This window comes from Petromyzon marinus, chromosome 27 (assembly GCF_048934315.1).
Source record: "Petromyzon marinus isolate PM22_M1 ecotype Great Lakes invasive population chromosome 27, UKy_Petmar_22M1.pri1.0, whole genome shotgun sequence".
NCBI lineage: Eukaryota > Metazoa > Chordata > Hyperoartia > Petromyzontiformes > Petromyzontidae > Petromyzon > Petromyzon marinus.
Window position 1 is genome coordinate 7,702,791 of NC_133693.1, and position 24,293 is coordinate 7,727,083.

Below are 24,293 nucleotides of genomic sequence, written 5' to 3' on the forward strand. Positions count from 1 at the left end.
CATCTCATTAGCATTCGGCTCCCGTGAAGTTGCAGACGCCCGATTCTGACGTGCACACGCACGCGCAGTCCGCGAGTTCGACAGTCGATGTCATTCGCGGGAGCGATGCGTCGTTGAGCGCCTCCTTTACGCCTCTAGCCCCGCAGCAACAGAATTTCGGAGACGAACGCAGGATGTCGGGCGCGGAGAATCGATGCGAATTCTAGATGCTTTCCGTCACACGGAAAGATATCGTAAAGCATGAGAAGAGATGATAATAACAAAAAAAAGAACGACGGGAATTCCCCACGTTTTCCCGTCACAGGGGAAGAAATCGTAAAGTACGAGAGGCGATAAAAAAATAAAGAACGTCGGGCATTAAGACGTTGCAGAACGTTGCAGGGACGTTCGTCCGTACGCCGCACACACGCCGCTTGCCAAACGCCCTCTCTCGTCCGGTCGCGTTGGTGGAACGGGGCCCCGGGAACGGCCGAGGAGAAGTTGTGGATGGACGACGTCGGAGAGGACTGTGCAACCACGGCACTCGGGCTCACGGAGGCGGGGAGACTCGCGGGGGACACGCTGGGTGGGGAGGTCTGTCGTGGATGGGCTGCCGATCTGTCCGTGTCGCCGAAGTGGTGAAGTCGTGGATCGCGAATTTGCCAGTTGCGGCTATTTTCAAGAACGTAACCCCCCCCCCCCCCCACAGCAGGCAAGGGGTTTGCTGAATACCGCACGGGCTCTGTTGCGCGTCATCGCAGCTTCCTGCTGCACGAGAACGTTCACAAATCATGGAAGCGCCAGCGATGTTTCTGTTGAACGAGCTTTGGCGGCGCCTTCACCGGGGCTGTGTGCGCAGAGGTCGCCCCTCCACCTCCGCAATGAATGGATGAGGAATGGCTTGCGATCCCCAATCTTCCACCACCCTCCGCCCCCACTCGACGCCTTGTCCAAATGCGCACCATGGCACGCTCACCGCTGTTCGCTCGCTCGACACGTATTGCATAGCGAATCGCAGATGGCAGCGAGGTCGTGGTCGCTGATCCACTGCTTTCCCCGCTCAGTGTTCTTGCCCACGCTCCATGGTCAGGCCATGCCCTCTGAGAAAGTTAAACGCGCATTTTGGAAGGAGGGCTTATTTTGCGGATGTTCGATGTATTTCTCATCCTTGGATCAGTCTTAGAATTAGTTTAGTTATACACAGAAACATCTCTCTCAATAAATCAACAATGGAACGATTATGATGATGATGATGACGACGATGTGAATATCAGATTCCGTGTCCCGGGCCGTTGATCCAGTTACCGTGGAGTTGATTATAAATGTGTAGGGTAACAGCAAAGGCGCAGACCTGCAACTGTTAGTTCGCACCACCGCTGGCGGAAGGGCCTCCACGAGAGGGAGCTCAATAGAGCAGAGGGTACGTATTTGGCCTACTCTTCCACACTGTCCACACGTCTTGGTGTACCCATTTATACTGCTGGATGGACAAACATGGGGGGGGCGGCGGGGAGGGAGATTTAAGAACTGAAGAGATTGTATTGGACAAGCGACCTCTGGATTGCAAGTCCAGCAGTGTTAGCCATTACACCACGGTAATATCGTTTACAGATGTGTAATATATACAAACAAAACTCATCCGTCAATAACACTGCCGCTAAAAGGAAAAAAAAACATTATGACAGGTGACGTTTCGGGCGGATGTCCCTTTGTCATATCGTGAAGACCAATGAGCCTTTATGTAGAAGGGCCATTGCCTCAAACGTTACCTACGCGTTTATTGTTTTCCTTTTCGGGCGGTGTTGTTGACGAATGCGTTGACTCTTGGTCTTTGCGCAAAACGTGTAAGACTCAAAATTCCCCTGGCCTGGCTCTGACTTCGTCAAATCATTTCGAGGACTTCGGCATGAATCGTTACCGCTCGAGTGAGTCATCATGCCCTCTACCCCGTCCCCTCACCGCAGAAATTACTCATGCGACTAAAGTGGGAATCGAACCGATGTGCCCGAGCTGCTGAGCACGGTGGCGAGCGGTCGGTGAGTTTCTGCTGTCCATTGTGGAACCGAAGCGAGGCGTTACATAATGACTCGGGAGGGGAATGTCTGCCAGTGGCTGGCAGAGCGGCGAAGTGGGTGGAGGTGCGCGTGTGTGAGAGTATGTGTGAGTGTGTATGAGTGAGTGCGTGAGAGTGTGAGTGAGAGTGTGTGTGAGTGTGTGAGTGTGTGTGAGTGAGAGTGTGTGAGTGCGTGTGTGAGAGTGTGTGTGAGTGTGTATGAGTGTGTGTGTGAGTGAGTGTGTGAGTGTGCGAGTGAGAGTGTGTGTGAGTGTGCGAGTGAGAGTGTGTGTGAGTTTGTGAGTGAGAGTGAGTGTGTGTGTGAGTTTGTGAGTGAGAGTGAGTGTGTGTGTGTGAGTGTGCGAGTGAGAGTGTGTGAGTGAGAGTGTGTGAGAGTGTGTGTGAGTGAGAGTGTGTGCGAGTGAGAGTGTGTGTGAGTGAGAGTGTGAGTGAGTGTGTGAGTGAGAATGTGTGTATGTGAGAGTGTGTGTGAGTGAGATTGTGAGTGAGAGTGTGTGTGAGTGTGTGAGTGAGAGTGTGTGAGTGAGAGTGTGTGTGAGTGAGAGTGTGTGTGAGTGAGAGTGTGTGTGAGTGAGAGTGTGTGTGAGTGAGAGTGTGAGTGAGTGTGTGAGTGAGTGTGTGAGTGAGAATGTGTGTGTGTGAGTGTGTGAGAGTGTGTGTGAGTGTGTGAGGGAGAGTGTGTGTGAGTGAGTGTGTGAGTGAGAGTGTGTGTGAGAATGTGTGTGAGCGTGTGAGTGAGAGTGTGTGTGAGAATGTGTGTGAGCGTGTGAGTGAGAGTGTGTGTGAGAATGTGTGTGAGCGTGTGAGTGAGAGTGTGTGTGAGCGTGTGAGTGAGTGTGTGAGTGAGAGTGTGTGAGAGTGGGGAGCGGTGGTGTAGTGGTTAGCACGCTGCGCTACGAACCCGACGACCCAGGTTCGATTCCCGCTCACAGCCAACACCAGTGACGATTATCTGAACCGGTCCTGGGCCTCCCCTAGGTCGACTCAGCCTCAAATGAGTACCTGGTGCGGTGGATAAAAACATTGCCACTGGGGAGACAAAGGCGGTCGGGCGTGGTACTGGTCACCCACCCCCTCGTGTACCGTTCCGGCCTTCATAGGTGCTCGCTAACAGCACTTGCAGTCTGTTACAGGCTATACGGGGGATCTTTGTCTTTTTGTCTTTGAGAGTGTGTGTGAGTGTGTGAGTGAGAGTGTGTGTGAGTGTGTAAGTGTGAGAGTGTGTGAGTGTGAGAGTGTGTGAGTGTGGGAGCGAGAGTGTGTGTGAGAGTGTGAGTGTGTGAGTGAGAGTGTGTGTGTGTGTGAGTGAGAGTGTGTGAGTGTGTGTGAGTGCGTGAGTGAGAGTGTGAGTGAGAGTGTGTGTGTGAGTGAGAGTGTGTGTGAGTGAGAGTGTGTGTGAGTGTGTGAGTGAGAGTGTGTGTGAGTGTGTGAGTGGGAGTGTGTGTGAGTGCGTGAGTGAGAGAGTGTGTGAGTGAGAGTGTGTGTGAGTGTGTGAGTGAGAGTGTGTGTGAGTGTGTGAGTGAGAGTGTGTGTGATTGTGTGAGTGAGAGTGTGTGTGAGTGTGTGTGAGAGTGTGAGAGTGTGTGTGAGTGTGTGAGTGAGTGTGTGTGTGAGTGTGTGAGTGAGAGTGTGTGTGAGTGTGTGAGTGAGAGTGTGTGTGAGTGTGTGAGTGAGAGTGTGTGTGAGTGTGTGAGTGTGTGTGAGTGTGTGTAAGTGTGTGTGAGTGTGTGTGAGAGTGTGAGTGTGTGTGAGAGTGTGTGTGAGTATGCGTGAGAGTGTGTGAATGAGAGAGTGTGTGAGTGTGAGAGTGTGTGTGAGTGTGTGAGTGAGAGTGTGTGTGAGTGTGTGAGTGTGTGTGAGTGTGTGAGTGAGAGTGTGTGAGTGAGAGTGTGTGTGAGTGTGTGTGAGAGTGTGTGTGTGAGTGTGTGTGAGTGAGTGTGTGTGAGAGTGTGTGTGAGTGTGTGTGAGTGAGAGTGTGTGTGAGTGTGTGTGAGAGTGTGTGTGAGTGAGTGTGTGTGAGTGTGTGAGTGTGTGAGTGAGAGTGTGTGAGTGAGAGTGTGTGAGTGTGTGAGTGAGGGTGTGTGTGAGTGTGTGTGTGAGAGTGTGTGTGAGTGAGAGTGTGTGTGAGTGAGAGTGTGTGTGAGTGTGTGAGTGAGAGTGTGTGTGAGTGTGTGAGTGAGAGTGTGTGTGAGAGTGTGTGTGAGTGTGTGAGAGTGTGTGTGAGAGTATGTGTGAGAGTGTGTGTGAGTGTGTGTGAGAGTGTGTGAGAGTGTGTGAGTGAGAGTGTGTGTGAGTGAGAGTGTGTGTGACTTTGTGTGAGAGAGTGTGTGTGTGAGTTTGTGTGAGAGAGTGTGTGAGTGAGAGTGTGTGTGTGTGAGTGAGAGTGTGTGTGAGTGTGTGAGTGAGAGTGTGTGTGAGTGTGTGAGTGAGAGTGTGTGTGAGTGTGTGAGTGAGAGTGTGTGTGAGTTTGTGAGTGAGAGTGTGTGTGAGTGTGTGAGTGAGAGTGTGAGTGTGTGGGGAGCGGTGGTGTAGTGGTTAGCGCACTGCGCTGCGAACCTGGCGACCCGAGTTTGATTCTCACTCACGGCCAACACCAGTGACGATTATCTGAACCGGTCCTGGGCCATCCTAGTTCAACTCAGCCTCAAATGAGAGTACCTGGTGCGGCGTGTAAACATCGCCACTGGGGAGACAAAGGCGACCCGGCGTGGTGCTGGCCACCCACCCCCTCGTGTACCGTTTTGGCCTTCATAGGTGTCTCGCTAACAGCACTTGCCCCTACAGTCTGTTAAGGCTACACGGGGGATCTTTGTTTTGTGTGTGTGTGTGCCCGTCTGTGTTTCTCTCTGTGTGGGGAGCAGCAGTGCAGCATTTGGCGCACCGCACTACGAACCCGACAACCCGCATTCGATTCCCGCCCCAGGGCCAATATTTGAACCAGTCCTGCGGCGTGTAAACATAAGGGTTGGAGAGACAAAGGCGGCTGGGCGTGGTGTTGCCCACCCACCGCCTCGAGTGCCATGCCGACCTTAATAAGTGCTTGCGAACAGCAGTTGCCCCAACATTCTGTTAAAGGCTTTATGACGTACATATGCAGTTTTTGTATCTGCATGCATCCTATGTTGTATGTGTTTGTGTCTGTGCGCGTGTCTGTGTCGATCGGGTCATGTATGCTGATGACCTGGTCACTGCTGCTCACTCTGAGAACGAATCGGAGGCTCCGCTGCCGTACCTTGAGCTTGCCACCAAGAGGTGGGGCCTTAGCGTTAGTCCCACTGAAACAAATTGCCTACCTGGGCAAGTCCATCTCCACAACTCTCCATGAGCAATGGGTCTGTTGTGGAGAGAGTCGAGGAGTTCCCGTACTCGGGCTGTATGCCCGGGGAGCCTCCGGGAACACCAGGTGGAATGTCCAAATGCTTGCTGGTGACGAGGGGCTGCCATTGCTCTGTCGAAAGTGGGACCAGGTTCCGCATGGGCCTCTTTGGAACATGGTTTCCGGTAATCGTTTGGGGGGTGGACAGTCCTCTCCCTAGGGCAAGATAATGTCAACCAACAGCGAGTGGCTCTGAGAAATAGAATTAATGGGGACCTGGGGGTGTGCAGGTGAGGTGTTTGGAGGCCTTGAGTCGAAGGCTTTTGAGGGCTCACCCCCCACCCCTGTCAACAGTAGATAAGGAATAGTGGTGATGGTGGCTTGTGCCCATATTGATGATGTTTGTTTGTATCTGCATGTGTGTATGTTAATCGGCTCCTCTGATACCTTCAATCACTTTGCTCTCCCAGCTGTTGTTTAAAGTGGCCCCTCGGGACAAAACCAACGTATTGAGTGACTTTAATACTTGAGTGGAGCATGATGCTAGCACTATACTTAGGTTGGATTGTTTGGAAGGCATGAGCCAAACCAGCTTTAAATCAACAGGAGACTGCTAGATTTCTCTGCAGCCCATTGGTTTGTAACAACAAACGACAGCCGCCATTCGCCACTAAGTGGCGGTGATGTCACCACATCATCACATGTGGTCCCCACTTTGCCCACTCAACTGCGTTTTAGCCGCCCAGTGCTCTGATCGTTATTGTGAGCGGCGCTCCTACGCCTTCCCTTGTTGTTGGAGGGCAACTGCTTCCAAATGCTCGGTAGCTTCCTGAACGGGCCTCCTCTACAGAAGTTGATCTTGACACTGCTGTTACCAGTCATATGGAAGTCCAATCATCTTCACAGTCTCGAGTACCGCATCACTCAATTTCGTATCGAGTCCATGCCGTACTCGTTTAGCCCTCTTTATCCGGACAAGCAAAAGCTGCTTGGGCATGCAGTGGCTGGGCATGCGGGCTACATCACCCAGCCAACGCAGCCTCGCCTGCCGAAGGAGCTCACCGATGGGAATGTGTCTACATATTCCAAGGATCTGTGAGCTCCTCACACAATCAAGTATGGTTAAACCCACGATCCATCATAGCAGGCCAGCCTGAATGTTTCAAACTGGCACAGTTGATCCTTTAAAGGGTCCACGTTTTGCACACAGAGAATGGAGGACGTGACTGTGGCTGAGAAGAGATCCGCAACTTTGTGTGGAGCGATAGGCCAGGTAGGTTGCAAACACTGTTATGCAGCCGATGAAAAAAAATATGCTCGACCGATTCGGAGTGAGATATCTGCTACTACACTGGAAACCAGTAATAATCATATTGTCCAGGTATGGGAACTCCTCCACTTTCTCCACAACAGCCCCATCACTTATGGGGAGTTTAAAACATAGGCCTTCACGACCAACACACTGGTGTCCTGAACTAGTAACTAATTGGCACGTTTTGTTTACGTGACAAACCTTATTAATTGGCTGTGTCAAGTGGTGGCGGGTTTACCGACACATTTTTATTTAAGTGATATAACACAAAAAACATTATTATGCACTTTGGCAGGTTAAGGGGGTGGAGTGTTTGATGACAAATACCCAGGCAGGTGGTTTATTTTGGTGGGGCTAATGGTGAGGCTCCCACCTCTTAGTGGGACTCCAACTCCTTTTTTAGTGAGCAGCAATTACCAGATGATCAGAGTACATAACACGGTTGACAAATTAGGGAGCCATCCCTTGATAACACCCGGGCATCAATCAACCTCTAATTATACCTGTACCAAATGGAAATTCCTTGGGTATAACCGTGGAAGGCTTCTAGAGCTATGTGGTAGTACATATGTTAAATAGTGTATGGCATCTCTTATCCGCAAAAAAAGTTGTGTATAATGGGAACAATCACTCCACAAAAAACGGTGCGTTTGCCGATCAATTGGATGCCACGGTTGATGGGAATGGCAAACGATAGGAATCTCATTCCACCTGATCCGGTGCGTAAACATCAGCGCTGGGGAGACAAAGGTGCCGGCACCGTGTGACCGCGGCCACACCACCGCGGCAGATGTGCCATGCTGGCCTTACTCCGTTGGTGCTTGCTAACAGCGCTTTGGCCCTGCAGTCTGTGCGGCTACGCGGAGGATGTGTGGCTGTGTGTGCCGCTGCGTGCATGTGGCAGCGCAGAGGGCAGCGCTCGCCACGCTACAAACCGGGCGACCCTGGTTCGAGCTTCGGTCATCGGCCTCCCCTAAGTCGACTCAGCCTCAAATGGCTACCTGGTGCGGTGTGTAAACGTCGCCACTCGGGAGACGAAGGCGGCCGGGTGTGGAGCTGGCCACGCCACCAACTCGTGTGCCGTGCCGGCCTTCATAGGTGCTCGATAACGGCGCTGGCCCCAACAGTCTGTGATTGGCGAGTTTTGCTCGTGGGTGTTGCAGATGAAACGGAGAAGCAGCCATTGTTGCGTACCCAACTCTTTCATATCAAGGGAAACGTTATATCAGCGGCTGCTTTGAACAGTGCCGTTTGGCAAGGCCACTTTCAATCAATTTGTTATGAATTTAGCCGAGTGGTGGCCTTTCGTTGCCAGCCGAGCGCATCGAGCGTTGCGCATCTCGATGACTTGGCCCGCGTCGCACCGTCTCGTTGGCCGGCCGGCTGTCTAATTCGTTCGCTCGTGCTGCTGGCTGGCTGTCTGCCTGGCAAGTTAAATGGGTTGGCTGTCTCGTGCACTGGCAACCTTGCTGTACATTTCATTTAGCTTTTTGGACGGTTGTACGTTAACTTGCTGACCATCGTGTCTGTCTGGTCGTGTGTCTCTGTGGCTGTGCGCCTAATGTCTGTCTGTCTTTCTGTCTGTTTCTTTGACCAGCTGTCTACCTTTGTGTGTTGACCGTCTGTGTCTGCTTCCATGTCTCTCTGTGTGTCTTGCTTGTCTGCCTGGGTGTCTTTAATCTCTGGCTGTGTATCTCTCTGTGTGTGTTGTCTATGTGTCTTGATCGTCCGTATGTATAGTGTGTCTGTGTGTCTTGATTGTAACTCTGGATGTGTCTGTTTTCATTGTATGTTAGGCTGCGTATCTCACTGTGTATTCGTCTGTGTGTCTTGATTGTTAATTTTGCTGTGTATTTGTGTAGCGGTTAGTGCGCTGCGCTATGAACCCGATGACCCGAGTTCAATTCCCGCACACTGTCAACACACACCAGTGGTAATTATCTAAACCGGTCATGGGCCTCCCCTAGATCGATTCAGCCTCAATGAGTACCTGGTGTGGTGTGTAAACATCACCGCTGGGAAGACAAATGTGGTGTGGCGTTTCCACCCACCCTCTCGTGTGCCATGCCTGCTTTCATAGGTGCTCGCTAACAGCACTTGCCTGAACAGTCTATTCAGGCTATACGGGGAAGCTTTGTCTTTGCCTTTGTCTTGATCGTATGTCTGGCTGTGTGTGTCTAACTGGCCGGCCACAGCGCTATAAGCAATGTCTCCTTTATATTTAGCCGTGGGGAGTCGCCCAGAAAACAGCAGCCCTCTCAGCACCTGCCGGGACCTGCCTTCCCAAAATACCCGGCAAGGAGGGGGACAGTGGAAGCCCATGCAGGGCATCGAGGGTGGGTGGGGTGAGGGGCGGGCGGGCGGGCGGGTGGGCAGGCCGGCCGGCGGAAAGCGGGGTCTGGGTGAAGCATAGGAAGATGCACCGGGAGCCCAGGGCTGGCAGGGTTGGCTCTTGATGGTCCACAATGGCCGTGTCGGAGACACCGAGCCGGCACCGCTGAGATCCTGGGTTCCACGGTGGCGAGATGTTAACTACTACCCCACCTGGTATACAGGAGTTCGGTGGTTAGATCCCGACCCTGACGCATGTATAGTTGGAGTTTGGATCTCTCTCTCTCTCCGTGTTCGTGTGGATTCACGCGTTTGGAGAGTTTGGTTGCTTTAATTTTCCACATTCTAAGCCCCTTGGTTGAGCTGTAATTTGTGATGGCCCGGAACACTCCGTGGGCTTTACCTGGGAAAATAAAATAAAAAGTGAATAGTTAAATAGTTAATCGTTAAGAATCCGAGTCCGGCCATCCGTGAGTAAAACCTGGGCCTCGAGTGTGACGAGCGGACGGTCCCGGCTCGGCTACCAATAGCTGCAGGGAAAAAAATCGTTGTGTATTAAAATAAAATCAGCTGAATTCCAGCTATGAGAACTTCAAATATATTCTTTGAGTCTTTCGGTAAAGCCACGTAAATAGAATTTTTTTCAAGAAGAATAATAAAATAATAACAATATCACGACATTTCGATCGCAAGACAAGCAATCATCATCAGGTGAAAAAATATAGCGGGAGAGCTGCTGAGGCAGGAAAAAGATATATGGCGGGAGAGCTGCTAAGGCAGGATGTTATAAAGGTTTGAGATGGGTGTAGCCCAATGGTAAATGGGCGGGGCTAGAGATGAAATTAGCATGTCAATGTAAGAAGTTTGAATGTAAATGTAAGATCGGAGAGCTGTGGGGGTGGCCATTGTATCGTGAGAGATCAGCATGTCAATGTAATATATTTGCATGTAAATGTAAAATCGGAGAGAGCTCAGCAAGAGCCACCGAGGAAAACGAGCAACGGTAGCTGTGTTAGTGAATGTAACTCGGAGAGTCGAAAATCACTGCCAACATAGGCAGGTAGGAAGGGAACATCACAGCCAGTTAATTGCTCCGTTTGTCCCCATCTTCTCGGTTGAAAAAGTGTCTGTGTTTATATATCTGGATGGCTTCATGAACGAATCTTTGCTGATAGCCAGTGGGTTTGCAGAGTACCTTCGTCTTGGCAAAATCTATTTCGTGTGTGCCCACAGCGTTAAAATAATGCTCAGCCACGGCCGAGGTTTTGGTCCTACCGTGTTTCAGATCTGCCTTATGTTCACGGACCCGGTCCGAGACATGTCGCTTAGTTTCCCCAATGTAACTGCTGCCACAGCCACAGCTTAGTTTGTAGACACCGGGGTATTGCATGTCAGGGATCACCACTTCACAGATGGGATCAGATCACGAATTTTATGTACTATGTTGAATCGAACCTGGATCTTGTGTTTGCTCATGATCTTGGAAATATTTTTGGTGACCCCTGCTATGTATGGCAAGGTGATGGTCTACATTGGGTCCTCAGATGATTCTTCCCCAACGGTTGGGGTGATAGCTTTACAGATTGTGTAGTCCGAATATCCTTTCATCTTGAGGGCTTTGTGTACGTGCTCCAGTTCACTGGCTAGGGTGGTGATGGTCGGAAATACATCGAGCTCTGTGGTATAGAGTTTTGGTGAGGGAACTCTTCTGGGATGGATGATGGTGGGAATCAGGTTTTAAGAAAGCATCCGTATTGGTGGCTTTCCTGTAGACAGAGACTTCAAATATATCCAACGTTTTAACTCTCACGTGAGACATTTTTGTTTACGTAAGAGAGTGTGTGTGCGCGTGGGAAGGTGAGCTCCCTTAGTGTGTGAATTAGAAAAAAAGCTCTCTTGAAGGCATCTCTGAGGTAGTTCTGCGATGATTCTGGCATGATTATGCAATCGGGGAAAAATTGATGACTATGAGGATTCATTTTTCGTGAGGTCATTGGTGACCTGGCCGAGACCGTCAGCTCTGTGTAGTAGAGAACCCGGTTTAGTCACGGGCGTCTGAAGCCCACATTCAAACCCAGGACCCCCGGCATTGTTGGCTGAGTGCTGTGACACTGGTGTTAATCTACTGCGGATTACATTGCAAAGAGCCCATTTACTGAGCTAATCCCGCAGAGTGTGTGATGCTTAATTAGGTGCGGAATGCTCGCAATTAAAGAAACCTTAATTAAAATTCTCCAATTATTTCCAATGCCCGTTCACCCCCAAAATCCCACCGACGCTCCTCTCATTAAGGCTTTCTTATTGATGTTTGGTTTGATTGATTATCTTCATTTAACGAGGTGAGAGCTCACTGAGATTCGTGGTAGATGTCGGAAGGATGACGACAGTTACGTAAACGTATTTGCCATTTCATTACACTGTCTGTTTGTCCACCCATTTGTCTAGATGTCCACTCATCAATCTGTCTGCCTGTCCATCCATCCGTCTTTACATCCATCCATCATTCTCTATGTCTGTCATCTACCTGTCTGTTTGGACATCCATCCATCCATGGTCATTTACGCAGGAACGCTCGAGTCTCACGACTTATTTTTCCATATCTCTTTTCATCTAGCGTCGAATCGGTCACCCACCCATCTATCTATCTGTGAGTCTGTCTGTGAGCCTGTCCACCATTCGGCAACCAACTCCTACCTCTCCTCGCAGCGCCAGGGGACAACGTGGTGGCGTGGTGTGTGGACAATGCCAAAGTCTGACATTATAGTCAAACCGATTACACTCGAAGCACGCTCACAGCCACCAACGTGGCAAGCGGCGGCTCCGGTCCCGTGTGGGGCGCTGGTTAATCCGTCCAACGTGGGTCTCGTTTGATGTGTGCACGAGTTCCCAAGGGGATAAGCGTCCGGTACATCCCCTAGCCAAACCCCTGCTCGGTCGAGCCAGGGGAATGAATCTCCCCCCCTCCCCGGCCCCATTTCTCGGAGCCCCCAGAAACAAAAAAGTAATCGCTGCTGCAGCTGGCCTGGTGGAATGTCCGAATGCTCTCTGGGGAGAAGCTGCCATTGCTCTGCTGGGCACTGGACCGGGGAGTTGAGTGAGACGAGAGGGGGGAGAGGTAGGTGCGGGCCCGGTGAATGAACAATATTGAATTTGGTGAAAGCAATATTGATATTGATCTGAGACTGGACTGGGTAGCGATGAAGGTATTGGAGTATTGGGGTGATGGTGGTCTCATTTATCAGCTCGGATGGGAGGTCTGGCGGCACCATTCTGCACTGGCTGGAGTTTGGAGCTGATGGATTTCGGAGGCCATAGCAGAGAGAGGTGCGATCGTCAAGTTGGATGAGGGCACGGATGAGAGTCTGAGCAATGGCTGCTGCAAGAGAGTGGCAGATGCAGGCTGGATCGTCCATAGCGGGGTGCGGGACCCAGGGCAAATCCCACTGTGTGGGTCCCCCGACGACTGCAAACTAAACCAGATCGGACATCTTGACGTCAAAGCGTGGGCCCCCCCCCCCCAAAGCGTGGGACCCGGGGCGGTCGCCCCGATTTCGCCGTGCCCCTAGAGATGGCTCTGGTTGCAGGAGATGTTCTGCTGATGGAGGTAAGAGCTCCTGCAGAGCTGTGACATGTGGGAAGCGAAGGACAGCTGAGAATCGATGGTCTCCGGATTTAATGTCAGAGCTTCAGAGGTGCTCGCTGAAGCTGGAGTCTTGACTGAGCTTGGAGTTTTTGTTATTTCATTTTTTTCCAATGAGGAGGGCTTCTGTTTTTGCAGCTAGGGGCCGCATCGGGGCAGGACATGGGTGTGAACAGCGATATTGGGTGCGGTATTAACCGGCATTCGCCACATATGCACTTGCGTCGACAGTCTCAAAGGCCGTATGGCGGATCATCATCGATGTCTGTCTCTATCTCTTTGTGTGCGCGCAGGTTCGTCCTGGTGCTGAGCTGCCTGGTGCTGTCTGTGTTCTCCACCATCCAGACGTACCAGGACGCCGCCTCCAAGGCGGTGCTGCTGCTGGTGAGGGCGCACGCATGCGCGGGGGCTCCACCGGGGCCTGCGTGGAGCGGAGGGCTAAGGGTCGGCGTCCTCCCGAATTCGTGAAGAACGACAACAAAGCCCTGACTGATCTAGACGTTTTTTTTGTAGTCCCAGGCCAGGTCGATAAAGTGGAGATGTAGGTCCTGTTGAAATCCCCTTCCCTGCTCTTCTACTGCAGCAGATGGACCAAGAATATGGCCTCAGTGGAGGACTGCCCCTGCTCCTATTGTCCTCGAGACCCGATTTACCATGTCGGGTCTTATTTAAGAAGCTTCAGAGTTCGGGATCGTCCGCTATCTCGCGCCACCTCCCTCCCGCCTCCCACCTCCTTCATAGGTGCTCGCTAACAGCACTTGTCCCAACAGTCTGTTGAAGGCTATACGGGGGAGAGGGGATCTTCGTCTTTGCCTATCGTGCGTGTGTGTGTGTATATATATAGCGTGGGAATGTGCGTGTGCGTCTGCGCGCGTGCCGTGTCCGCGCGTGCGTCTGCGTGTCCGTGGGCAGGAGTACATCATGATCGGGGTGTTTGGCCTCGAGTACTTCGCCCGCATCTGGGCGGCCGGCTGCTGCTGCCGCTACCGGGGATGGAGGGGACGATGCCGCTTCGCGCGGAAGCCGTTCTGCGTCATCGGTACGATGGCGGGCGGCACGAGGGAGACGGCTGCGACGCGTGCGCACCGCGTTGCCTTGCGGCGCTAAAAAAACAGGACTGATAATTTCACACGCAGTCAAACAGAAAATCTGGTGTTTTGTGAGCAAAACATATCATGGTAATTCCGCGACGGGGTCCACGGTGATCGCTCACTTCCCACGGCCTCGCGAAGACCGGCGGTGACGTGCGGACCCTGGTTAGGAGCCACTGCTCGTCTCGAGGCGCTCTCCACAGCTGCTGCCTGTCCAGCGAAGGAGGCCCTTTGGCCAGCCGTGGCGCCAGCAAGACATTGCAGGGCCGCACTTCACATTTTAATTCGTCTTAGACGTGCGCGTGATTTCAGGAAGGGGGCAGAGCTTGGTATCGCACTTCTAGGCGGTACGTACGGATGATATACAGCAGAGAAAGAGACGGTTGCTATGATTATGGAAAGGGTAGCGTTTGTTTTTGCCCTTGAAGTTGCTCCCTAAATACTTTAAGTTGTTGAATAAATCACTCATTTAGCGTTCTTCACTTGATCCTTGTACGTAACTCCGTGACTGGGGTACCAATCAATCCGAAATCGGTGCTACTCCGTGATGTTTGAAAGCCATTCATTAGCATAGAAAATCCGTTATCGAAAAATGCAATTTTTCTTTAACGTGTACAGCTCGTCGAGATGAGTCGATTGCCGCATCGCCGACCATCAGCAGACTAAAAATGACCGCATCGCGGACATTGAGAGAGCCGGGGTACTATGGAACCCCGAGGTACCGCCATAAGGTTCACTTATTTATCATTACGAGACCACATCCTGAGTGCAATCACCTCAAACGACCTCAGTAGTCGGGTGCCGAGAAAGAAGGAGAGGAGAGCAAAGAAAGTTAGACAGAAGAGAGCCGAGGGCTCCGTTTTGTCATGCGCACGTCGCTCCGCGCTCTGAGCTCCGCGTCGTCGCTCGCTGTCCCGCTGGTGCGCGCAGACATCATCGTGCTGATCGCGTCGCTGGCCGTGATCATCGCCGGCACCCAGGGCAACGTGTTCGCCACGTCGGCGCTGCGCTCCCTGCGCTTTCTGCAGATCCTGCGCATGGTTCGCATGGACCGGCGCGGCGGGACCTGGCGGCTGCTGGGCTCCGTGGTGTACGCACACAGCAAGGTGAGGGTCACGTGGTGTACACACACAGCATGGTGAGGGTCACGTGGTGTACACACACAGCATGGTAAGGGTCACGTGGTGTACACACACAGCATGGTGAGGGTCACGTGGTGTACACACACAGCATGGTGAGGGTCACGTGGTGTACACACACAGCATGGTGAGGGTCACGTGGTGTACACACACAGCATGGTGAGGGTCACGTGGTGTACACACACAGCATGGTGAGGGTCACGTGGTGTACACACAGCATGGTGAGAGTCACGTGGTGTACACACACAGCATGGTGAGGGTCACGTGGTGTACACACAGCATGGTGAGGGTCACGTGGTGTACACACAGCATGGTGAGGGTCACGTGGTGTACACACAGCATGGTGAGGGTCACGTGGTGTACACACACAGCAAGGTGAGGGTCACGTGGTGTACACACAGCAAGGTGAGGGTCACGTTGTGTACACACAGCAAGGTGAGGGACCCGTGGTGTACACACAGCAAGGTGGTGAGTGTCACGTGGTGTACACACACAGCATGGTAAGGGTCACGTGGTGTACACACAGCATGGTAAGGGTCACGTGGTGTACACACAGCATGGTGAGGGTCACGTGGTGTACACACAGCATGGTGAGGGTCACGTGGTGTACACACAGCATGGTGAGGGTCACGTGGTGTACACACACAGCATGGTGAGGGTCACGTGGTGTACACACAGCATGGTGAGGGTCACGTGGTGTACACACAGCATGGTGAGGGTCACGTGGTGTACACACAGCATGGTGAGGGTCACGTGGTGTACACACAGCATGGTGAGGGTCACGTGGTGTACACACAGCATGGTGAGGGTCACGTGGTGTACACACAGCATGGTGAGGGTCACGTGGTGTACACACACAGCATGGTGAGGGTCACGTGGTGTACACACACAGCATGTTGAGGGTCACGTGGTGTACACACGGCATGGTGAGGGACCCGTGGTGTACACACACAGCATGGTGAGGGTCACGTGGTGTACACACACAGCATGGTGAGGGTCACGTGGTGTACACACACAGCATGGTGAGGGTCACGTGGTGTACACACAGCAAGGTGAGGGTCACGTGGTGTACACACAGCATGGTGAGGGTCACGTGGTGTACACACAGCATGGTGAGGGTCACGTGGTGTACACACACAGCATGGTGAGGGTCACGTGGTGTACACACAGCAAGGTGAGGGTCACGTGGTGTACACACAGCATGGTGAGGGTCACGTGGTGTACACACACAGCATGGTGAGGGTCACGTGGTGTACACACAGCATGGTGAGGGTCACGTGGTGTACACACAGCAAGGTGAGGGTCACGTGGTGTACACACAGCATGGTGAGGGTCACGTGGTGTACACACACAGCATGGTGAGGGTCACGTGGTGTACACACAGCATGGTGAGGGTCACGTGGTGTACACACACAGCATGGTGAGGGTCACGTGGTGTACACACAGCAAGGTGAGGGTCACGTGGTGTACACACACAGCATGGTGAGGGTCACGTGGTGTACACACAGCATGGTGAGGGTCACGTGGTGTACACACAGCATGGTGAGGGTCACGTGGTGTACACACACAGCATGGTGTGTCACGTGCGCGCACCGCCCCCCCCCACCGCAATCCCTCCAGGATTTCAATAATTTGCCCCCCAAACCACCACCACCCCTTTGATGTGGATAATGTTTCACATTTTTTTGTTCACTGTTCCATTCGTGACTCAATTTCTTTTTAATTATTATTGATGAATGTGACTGCAGGGCCTGCATGAAACAACCACACTGAACACACACACACATATGCACACACACACACGCATGCACACGCATACACACACACACACACGCACGCAGACACATACACACGCATGCGCACACACACACACACATGCACACACACACACACACATGCACACACACACATGCACACACACACACACACATGCACACACACACATGCACACACGCATGCACACGCGCCCCGCGCGTCAGAATCTGTTTGAAACGGCGTGGTGATGCATCACTACGTGCTTACGTAATAGCCACAACACCTGGTGAAATCGCAAGGCACCTAGCCTGGCACGGGCCTGTCCGCGGCGGTGACGGTGCGCGGTGTCGCGGTGTGCAGGAGCTCATCACGGCGTGGTACATCGGCTTCCTGGTGCTCATCTTCTCCTCCTTCCTCGTCTACCTCCTCGAGAAGGACGAGGATAACAAGTACTTCGAGACGTACGCCGACGCGCTCTGGTGGGGCACGGTGAGGCGCGGCACACACGCACACACGTACACACACACACGTGCACACACACACACGTGCACACACACGTGCACACACACACACACACACGTGCACACACACACGCACACACGCACACACGTACACACACACACACGTGCACACACACACACGCACACACGTGCACACACACACACGTGCACACACACACACACACGTGCACACACACGCATACACGTGCACACACACACACACGTGCACACACACGCACACACACACGTGCACACACACGCACACACACACGTGCACACACACGCACACACACGTGCACACACACGCACACACGTGCACACACACGCACACACACACGTGCACACACACACACACACGTGCACACACGCGCACACACACACACACGTGCACACACACACACACGTGCACACACACACACACGCGCACACACACGCACACGTGCACACACGTGCACACACGCACACACACGTGCACACACGCACACACACGTGCACACACACACACGTGCACACACACACACACGTGCACACACACGCACACACGCACACACACACACGTGCACACACACACGTGCACACACACACACGCATGCACACACACGCACACACGTGCACACACACGCACACACATGCACACGCACACACACACGCATGCACACATGCATGCACGTGCGCACGCAGCCACGGACTAACTCCCAGCCATAGTCCTAACTCTCACCATAGTCTTAACGTGAACCCCCCCCAACCCTTGCCTTGTCTCAAACTCCACCCATCATCGCTTTGGCATTTCGGCCCCCAAATCAAGATCACGAGTTTCTCTGCGCCACCCCCACCTCTTCCACACCCCCCCCCCCTTCCCCATGCCACAACCCACGGGTGACTAAGGGCGCAATACTGAGAGAGATGATGTCGCAATGCATCTGGTCAATGCGGCGTTGGTTTCGTGTTGTGTGTCTTTGCGTGGTTTGTCGCCGCGGCGTGACGCTGACCTTCCCCGCGCACGTTTGAGATTTCCTCTACTTGCACAGTATCCATGCCGCAGCCTACGCTCCCCCCCCCCCCCTGCCATCCTAGGGCTGACTCTGTCCCTGTGCCCTCCCGCTTGTCAGGTGACGCTCACCACCATCGGCTACGGGGATAAGTACCCGGTCACGTGGGGGGGGCGGCTCTTGGCGGCCGCTTTCGCCATCATCGGCATCTCCTTCTTCGCGTTGCCCGCCGTGAGACACACATCATCATCATCGTCGTCGTCGTCATCGCCGCTATGACACATCACCATCGTCATCACTTTGACACATTATCATCGGTACGACACATCATCACTACGACGCATCATCATCATCATCACGATGATGCATCATCATCATCATCACGACGACGCATCATTATTATCACGACATGCCAGTGTGGTGGCACAATCGTAGTGAGCGCTGATGATGATTAATGTGGTCGCGCGAATCTCATGTATGTGGATGATTATGGTAATGATGACAATGTTAATGATGTCAATACTGACGGTGAAAGCGACCGTAATGATGTGATGATGGCGATGATGCCAATGATGACGACGAGGATGCTGATGATCATGCTGGTGCCCCCAGGGCATTCTGGGCTCAGGCTTTGCCCTCAAGGTGCAGGAGCAGCACAGACAGAAGCACTTTGAGAAGCGACGGAGCCCAGCAGCAGGCCTCATTCAGGTGAGAGAGAGTGTGAGAGAGAGTGTGAGAGAGTGTGAGAGAGAGAGTGGGAGAGAGTGTGAGAGAGTGTGAGAGAGAGTGTGAGAGAGAGTGTGAGAGAGCGTGAGAGAGAGCGTGAGAGAGAGTGAGAGAGAGTGTGAGAGAGAGAGTGTGAGAGAGAGTGAGAGAGAGTGTGAGAGAGAGTGTGAGAGAGAGTGAGAGAGAGAGAGTGAGAGAGTGAGAGAGAGTGTGAGAGAGTGAAAGAGAGAGTGAGTGAGAGGGTGTGAGAGAGTGTGAGAGAGTGTGAGAGAGTGTGAGAGAGTGTGAGAGAGTGTGAGAGAGAGTGTGAGAGAGAGTGAGAGTGTGAAAGAGTGTGAGAGGGTGTGAGAGAGTGAGAGTGTGAGAGAGTGCGAGAGTGTGAGAGAGTAAGAGAGAGTGTGAGAGAGTGTGAGAGTGAGAGTGTGAGAGAGTGTGAGAGAAAGTGAGAGAGTGATTGTGAGAGAGAGAGTGTGAGAGAGAGAGTGTGAAAGAGAGTGTGAGAGAGTGAGAGAGAGAGTGTGAGAGAGAGTGTGAGAGAGTGAGAGAGTGAGTGTGAGAGAGAGAGAGAGTGTGAGAGAGTGTGAGAGAGTGTGAGAGTGTGAAAGAGTGTGAGAGAGAGTGAGAGTGTGAGAGAGTGAGAGAGTGAGTGTGAGAGAGAGAGTGTGAGAGAGTGTGAGGGAATGCGAGAGTGTGAGAGAGAGTGAGAGAGAGTGAGAGAGACTTTAAACAACTTTTATTTTGCCGCCAGCAGCAAAAGCACTGGAGGCGATTTCGATGTGAAATACATAAAGTCACCAGCAAACAAATGAAAATAAACGTTACAAATCCACGCGCTGTGGCGCTAAAAAGCACAGCGCACAACGCAAAAGAAAAGTCACGTGGTGGTGGTGGTGGTCATCGCGCACGCCACGTTGATGAGCGAGCACTTCAGAAGGTGAACATGAGGGTGCCGTCCACGCTGGTACAGAGGGCTTGTCCGGCTCCCCAGCGTTCGAAGAAGACGTGCACATCACCGACATGTGTGTGGTATGCGTGCTCCAGCTGCAGCCGCACCTTAAGCAGGCCTCTGAACACTGGAAGCACGGAGCAGCCATCAGTGTCACCTTCCAGCATCTTTTTTCTTGTTCTGTACACCGCCATCTTCGCCTGAGCACAGGCGAAGTTGGCAAGGTCATGGCGTCTGTTAGACAGGTAAGGCACCCCATATACGAAGCTGCTGTTGTAGAAGTGTACCCCCAGTTTCCTGAAGATGTCCCCCAAAAGGCGGAACATTGGTTTGAGCCGCTGGCAGTCTAAGTACTGGGGCAGATCCTCCCTGGCACCGCAGGAAATGGACCAAGTCTGTTACCCCTGGCGAGGTTCGGCTGAGCCACACCGCCGATGGAAACGTGAAGTGTGCCAACCTCCATTGGAGGTCACCGCAGCGTTTGGCTACGGGAGAGACTTGTACATTTGTTTCCACTGAGGGGCGGTTGCAATGAGGGGAGAGAAATAGTCTCTCCATTTTGTGTCCAGTAGGTCGGCCAGGTCCCGGGAATGTAGCGCCTTGACACAGCCACGTGCAGAGCGCTGTGTTTGGGGCACTCTTCAGGGGCACGTTCCTGCAGCCTCGGAGCTCCAGTAGCTTACCGGAGTCGCTGTGGCCGGGGGGCTGCGCGCAGGAGAAGCACAACTCCGGGAAGGAGGAGGAGGGGGGTGGAGGGCCGCCACCATCTCCCGGCGCCTCCAGCTTCAGGCGCAGCTCCTTCATGGCACGGAGTGACGTCCCGCAGCAGTTTCTCCCCAGCGAGCATGGAGCGGGGCCCTGCGGTGCTGGCGATCTCAGCTGCAGTCTTGCACTTGTGCTGGTGGGCCTGCACGAGGTGGAAGACTGTCCGCAGCCCTGCCGATGTGAGGCGTTGAGCCAGGGTCCTCTCTCCTCTGATTCCCTGGAAAAGGCCGTTGCAGAACAAGGGGCTCATTCAGGAACAGCGCGAGGTCGTAGGGTGCGTGCGTTCTGCTCCACTCGAAGCTCTGCCACGCGTCCAAGAGGCTCCGGTGATAACCTGGCAGCCTCGTGTAGTCGAGCAGGCTCAGGTCCATCAGGAAGAGCTCCTTTCCGTACCCCAGGCACCCCCCTGCATTCCTCAGCAGGGCGAGGGCCGGCGACTTCCAGGGCAGCTCCTCCCGGTCGTACAGCAGCCGCCTGACCGCCATGAGCCTGAAGCTCACGACCCTGGCGGCGACGTCCACCAGACCCTGGGCGCCCTCGCCCACCGGCAGGCAGAGAACGCCCGGCCTGAGCCAGTGCTTCCCGTGCCAGACGAAGTGCGCGAGTGAGCGGTTGACTCTGGTGGGAAGCCAAGCAGGAGACTGGAGGGCGTTGGTCTTGTGCCACAGCACGGATGCAGCCAGGGCGTTAGCGATGAGCACTTGGCCCCTGAATGACATCTGCGGAGCGAGGCGTGGTGCCCATGTCAGTAATTTAGCCTCGATTGTGTCGGCCAGCTCGGTCCAGTTGTTCAGAGCGACGTCACGTGGTTTCCCCACTGTGGTTTCCCCAAGTGAACTCCCAGGTACTTGACTCCATCGTCACGCCAAACAATGCCTCCTGGGAGGAGCACAGAGAGAGTGTGAGAGAGTGTGAGAGTGAGAGAGTGTGAGAGTGTGTGAGGAACGAGGGTGTTAGAGAGTATGAGAGAGTGAGAGGGAGTGTGAGAGAGAGAGTGAGAGAGAGTGTGTGAGAGAGTGTGAGAGAGTGTGAGAGAGAGAGTGTGAGAGGAGCGAGTGTGAGAGAGAGAGAGTGTGAGAGAGAGAGAGTGTGAGAGAGAGAGAGTGTAAGAGAGAGAGAGTGTAAGAGAGAGAGTGTAAGAGAGAGAGAGTGTGAGAGAGTGTGAGAGAGTGTGAGAGAGAGAGTGTGAGAGAGAGAGTGTGAGAGAGAGAGTGTGAGAGAGAGAGAGTGCGAGAGAGAGAGTGTGAGAGAGGGTGTCTGTGTGTGTGAGGGGGTGAACGTGAAGTGGTTAGCGCACTGAGCCACCGACCAGGCGACCTAAGTTTGTTTCCTGCTCAGAGCCAATCTCAGTGATGAATATCTGAACCGGTCCTGGACCACCGTTAGGTTTCTTCAGTACTGGAGAGACAAAGGCGGATGGGCGTGGTACTGTCCACACCACCACCCCCTCGTGCGCAGTCCAAGCCTAAATTGGTGCTCGCTAACAGAACTTGTCCCAACAGTGTTGAAGGCTATACGGGGATCTTTACCTGTTAGTCTGTGACTGTGCATGTGTGCGCACGCATGCTGACATCGTGCACACGTGTCGATGTGGGACGTAAATGATGATGCCTTTGCGCGGGCTGGCAGCGGCCGACTTCGAGTAGCAGCAGAAGCCATCACTCGTGGGCCCTGCCCCGTTGCATCCTGCCAGTCAGCCTTCCCACTCAGAGTGGTGATGTCACAACCATTTAATGTAATATTAATAACGTAGCAGATTTTGAAAACCATGCTCTTGCTGGTGACGATGATTGTGATGGTGACAAGGATTGAAGGTGATGATGATGACCATGGTGATGATGTTGATGATCACAATGGTGACCATGGCGACGATGGTGATGATGGTGATTGCAGGCAGCGTGGAGGATCCACGCCACGGACCCATCCCGCGTGGACCTCACCTCCACGTGGAGGTTCTACTACGAGTGCATCCCTTCGCTAAGGCAGGTGTCAACAGCCACTTCACCCGACCCCCCTTACCCTTGTATCTTGCCTAAAAATTTAACCCCTTCATCATAATCCTAACCCTTACCTGAACCGCCAACTCTAACCCCTGGCCCCAACCGTCGCCTTAACCCCTGACCCTCGCACCCCGTGCTGCGCCTGCGCTGCCCGCACTCCACCGCTCACTGGTCGCATGGAGGCTGCATGAGCGTCGCGAGCGGCTTGCGTCGGCGCCGGGAGCCACCCAGCAGCGGAGCGCGCGGAGTCTCGAGTCGCACGGCCCGAGGGTCAGGGTCGTCTCGGGCAGCCTGACGCGCGCCGACAGTCGGGACTTCTCTCGTCGGCGCTTCCCCTGGGAGCAGCTCCACCATCGCAGACGCACGATCCGGATGCGGGGGGTGGCGGCCGGTGCAGCCGCGAAGCGGCTTTCTGCCTGGGGCGTAACACGTCGACCGATTGGCGCCGTTGACTCGGGGGGGGAAATAATTTTGTCCGCCTGCTTTGATGAGGCAGAAATGCTCGTAAAATACCGCGGTGTCGGGACCGACTTGGACGAACCGACTTTCTCGCGCGCGCTGGGTTGGTGACGGCGTGTTCAGTTTCGTGTGCGTGTCATTCCCTTCACTTGTTCCGTAGATAAGCTGTATTTAAAATGCATATTGTGCCTTCAAAATTCTACCATGTTGGTTAGCACAGGCGGCTATGTACAGCGCGAAAGAAGTTCAACATACATATATATTAGGATGATGTTTTTTTTATGCTGAGGTCTCATTTGGGGAACTGCCCTTGAGTGAAATTGAAATCGTTTTTTTTTCTCTCCCACAATTGCATCTCAACGCCGTTGTCCTCGTCGGGGTCACGAGACTAAATGAATTGCAGTCGGAATTCCCTCGGCATTTGTTAGACCTGCCCCAGAATCCATGTTTGTCACAGCACAGCTTCTCATGTGACGTCGATACATCTTTTATTTTACATTCGCAGAGCACCTTTTGGCTGCCCCGTTAAGAGCGCTTGTAGCATGTCATTAAAACTGAAACTGTTTTAATTACCGCAGCTAGGATGTAGCCAATTTAAGTGCGTTTTTATTTTATTACGATCGGGTATTTTTGTGTGTGGAGTCATCAACTCGCTATACCTGAGAATCCCATTTCATAACGGGCACGCAAAACCTGTATTCAAACCCGGTTGGCAGTTTTGCTGGCTCAGCATTCTCTGACGTGGCCATTATGAACTCTTGAGCCACCTGGCCAGCCAACAAGGATTGGCATCACCACCTTTGCTTGCGACCCATCGTGGGGTCACGACTGAATCACCCAGTGAAACTCTGCGCTCGGCAGCTCGATAGAATTCCAAGAATCCTAAAAGTGGCTTCTAAGTGGCCGAGTCTTGAAGGTTTTATCAAAAGCCTAAGAATATTAAAACGTTCCCTCATTTGGCTACGAGACACCTGAATGTGCTCTGGCTCCCGGGGCAGAGCGATTGTAGAGACATTAGTCTGTAAGTAATCGTTGCCGCCGTTCATGTACCTGCACTCTGGCGTGACATGCCTCCTGCGACCGCAATCACAGTGGAACCCTCTGTGTTTTTAACTGCCTGCTTGTTTCCGTAGTTACTGGAAAGCACTTTACGTGGAGAACTTTAAGTGGCCGTGTCACAGGCTGTTAGTGCCAGCAAATGTTCCCGTCGGCAAAAAATATCGTCGCCTTTCAAACAGCGCAATGCGCGTGACTCTAGAACAAGGGTCACC

General features: G+C 53.2%; 1 protein-coding gene across 1 annotated transcript in view; it reads left to right on the forward strand.

The window, feature by feature from the left end:
- LOC116946571 (potassium voltage-gated channel subfamily KQT member 4-like) overlaps positions 1-24,293 on the forward strand; it is an 80,800-nt gene that overhangs the window by 18,146 nt on the left and 38,361 nt on the right. The window contains exons 2-8 of the mRNA XM_076070099.1: positions 12,946-13,036; positions 13,565-13,691; positions 14,674-14,849; positions 16,998-17,126; positions 18,247-18,357; positions 18,739-18,834; positions 22,457-22,549. Coding sequence (XP_075926214.1) covers positions 12,946-13,036; positions 13,565-13,691; positions 14,674-14,849; positions 16,998-17,126; positions 18,247-18,357; positions 18,739-18,834; positions 22,457-22,549 — 823 coding nt within the window. The remainder of the gene's footprint in view (positions 1-12,945; positions 13,037-13,564; positions 13,692-14,673; positions 14,850-16,997; positions 17,127-18,246; positions 18,358-18,738; positions 18,835-22,456; positions 22,550-24,293) is intronic.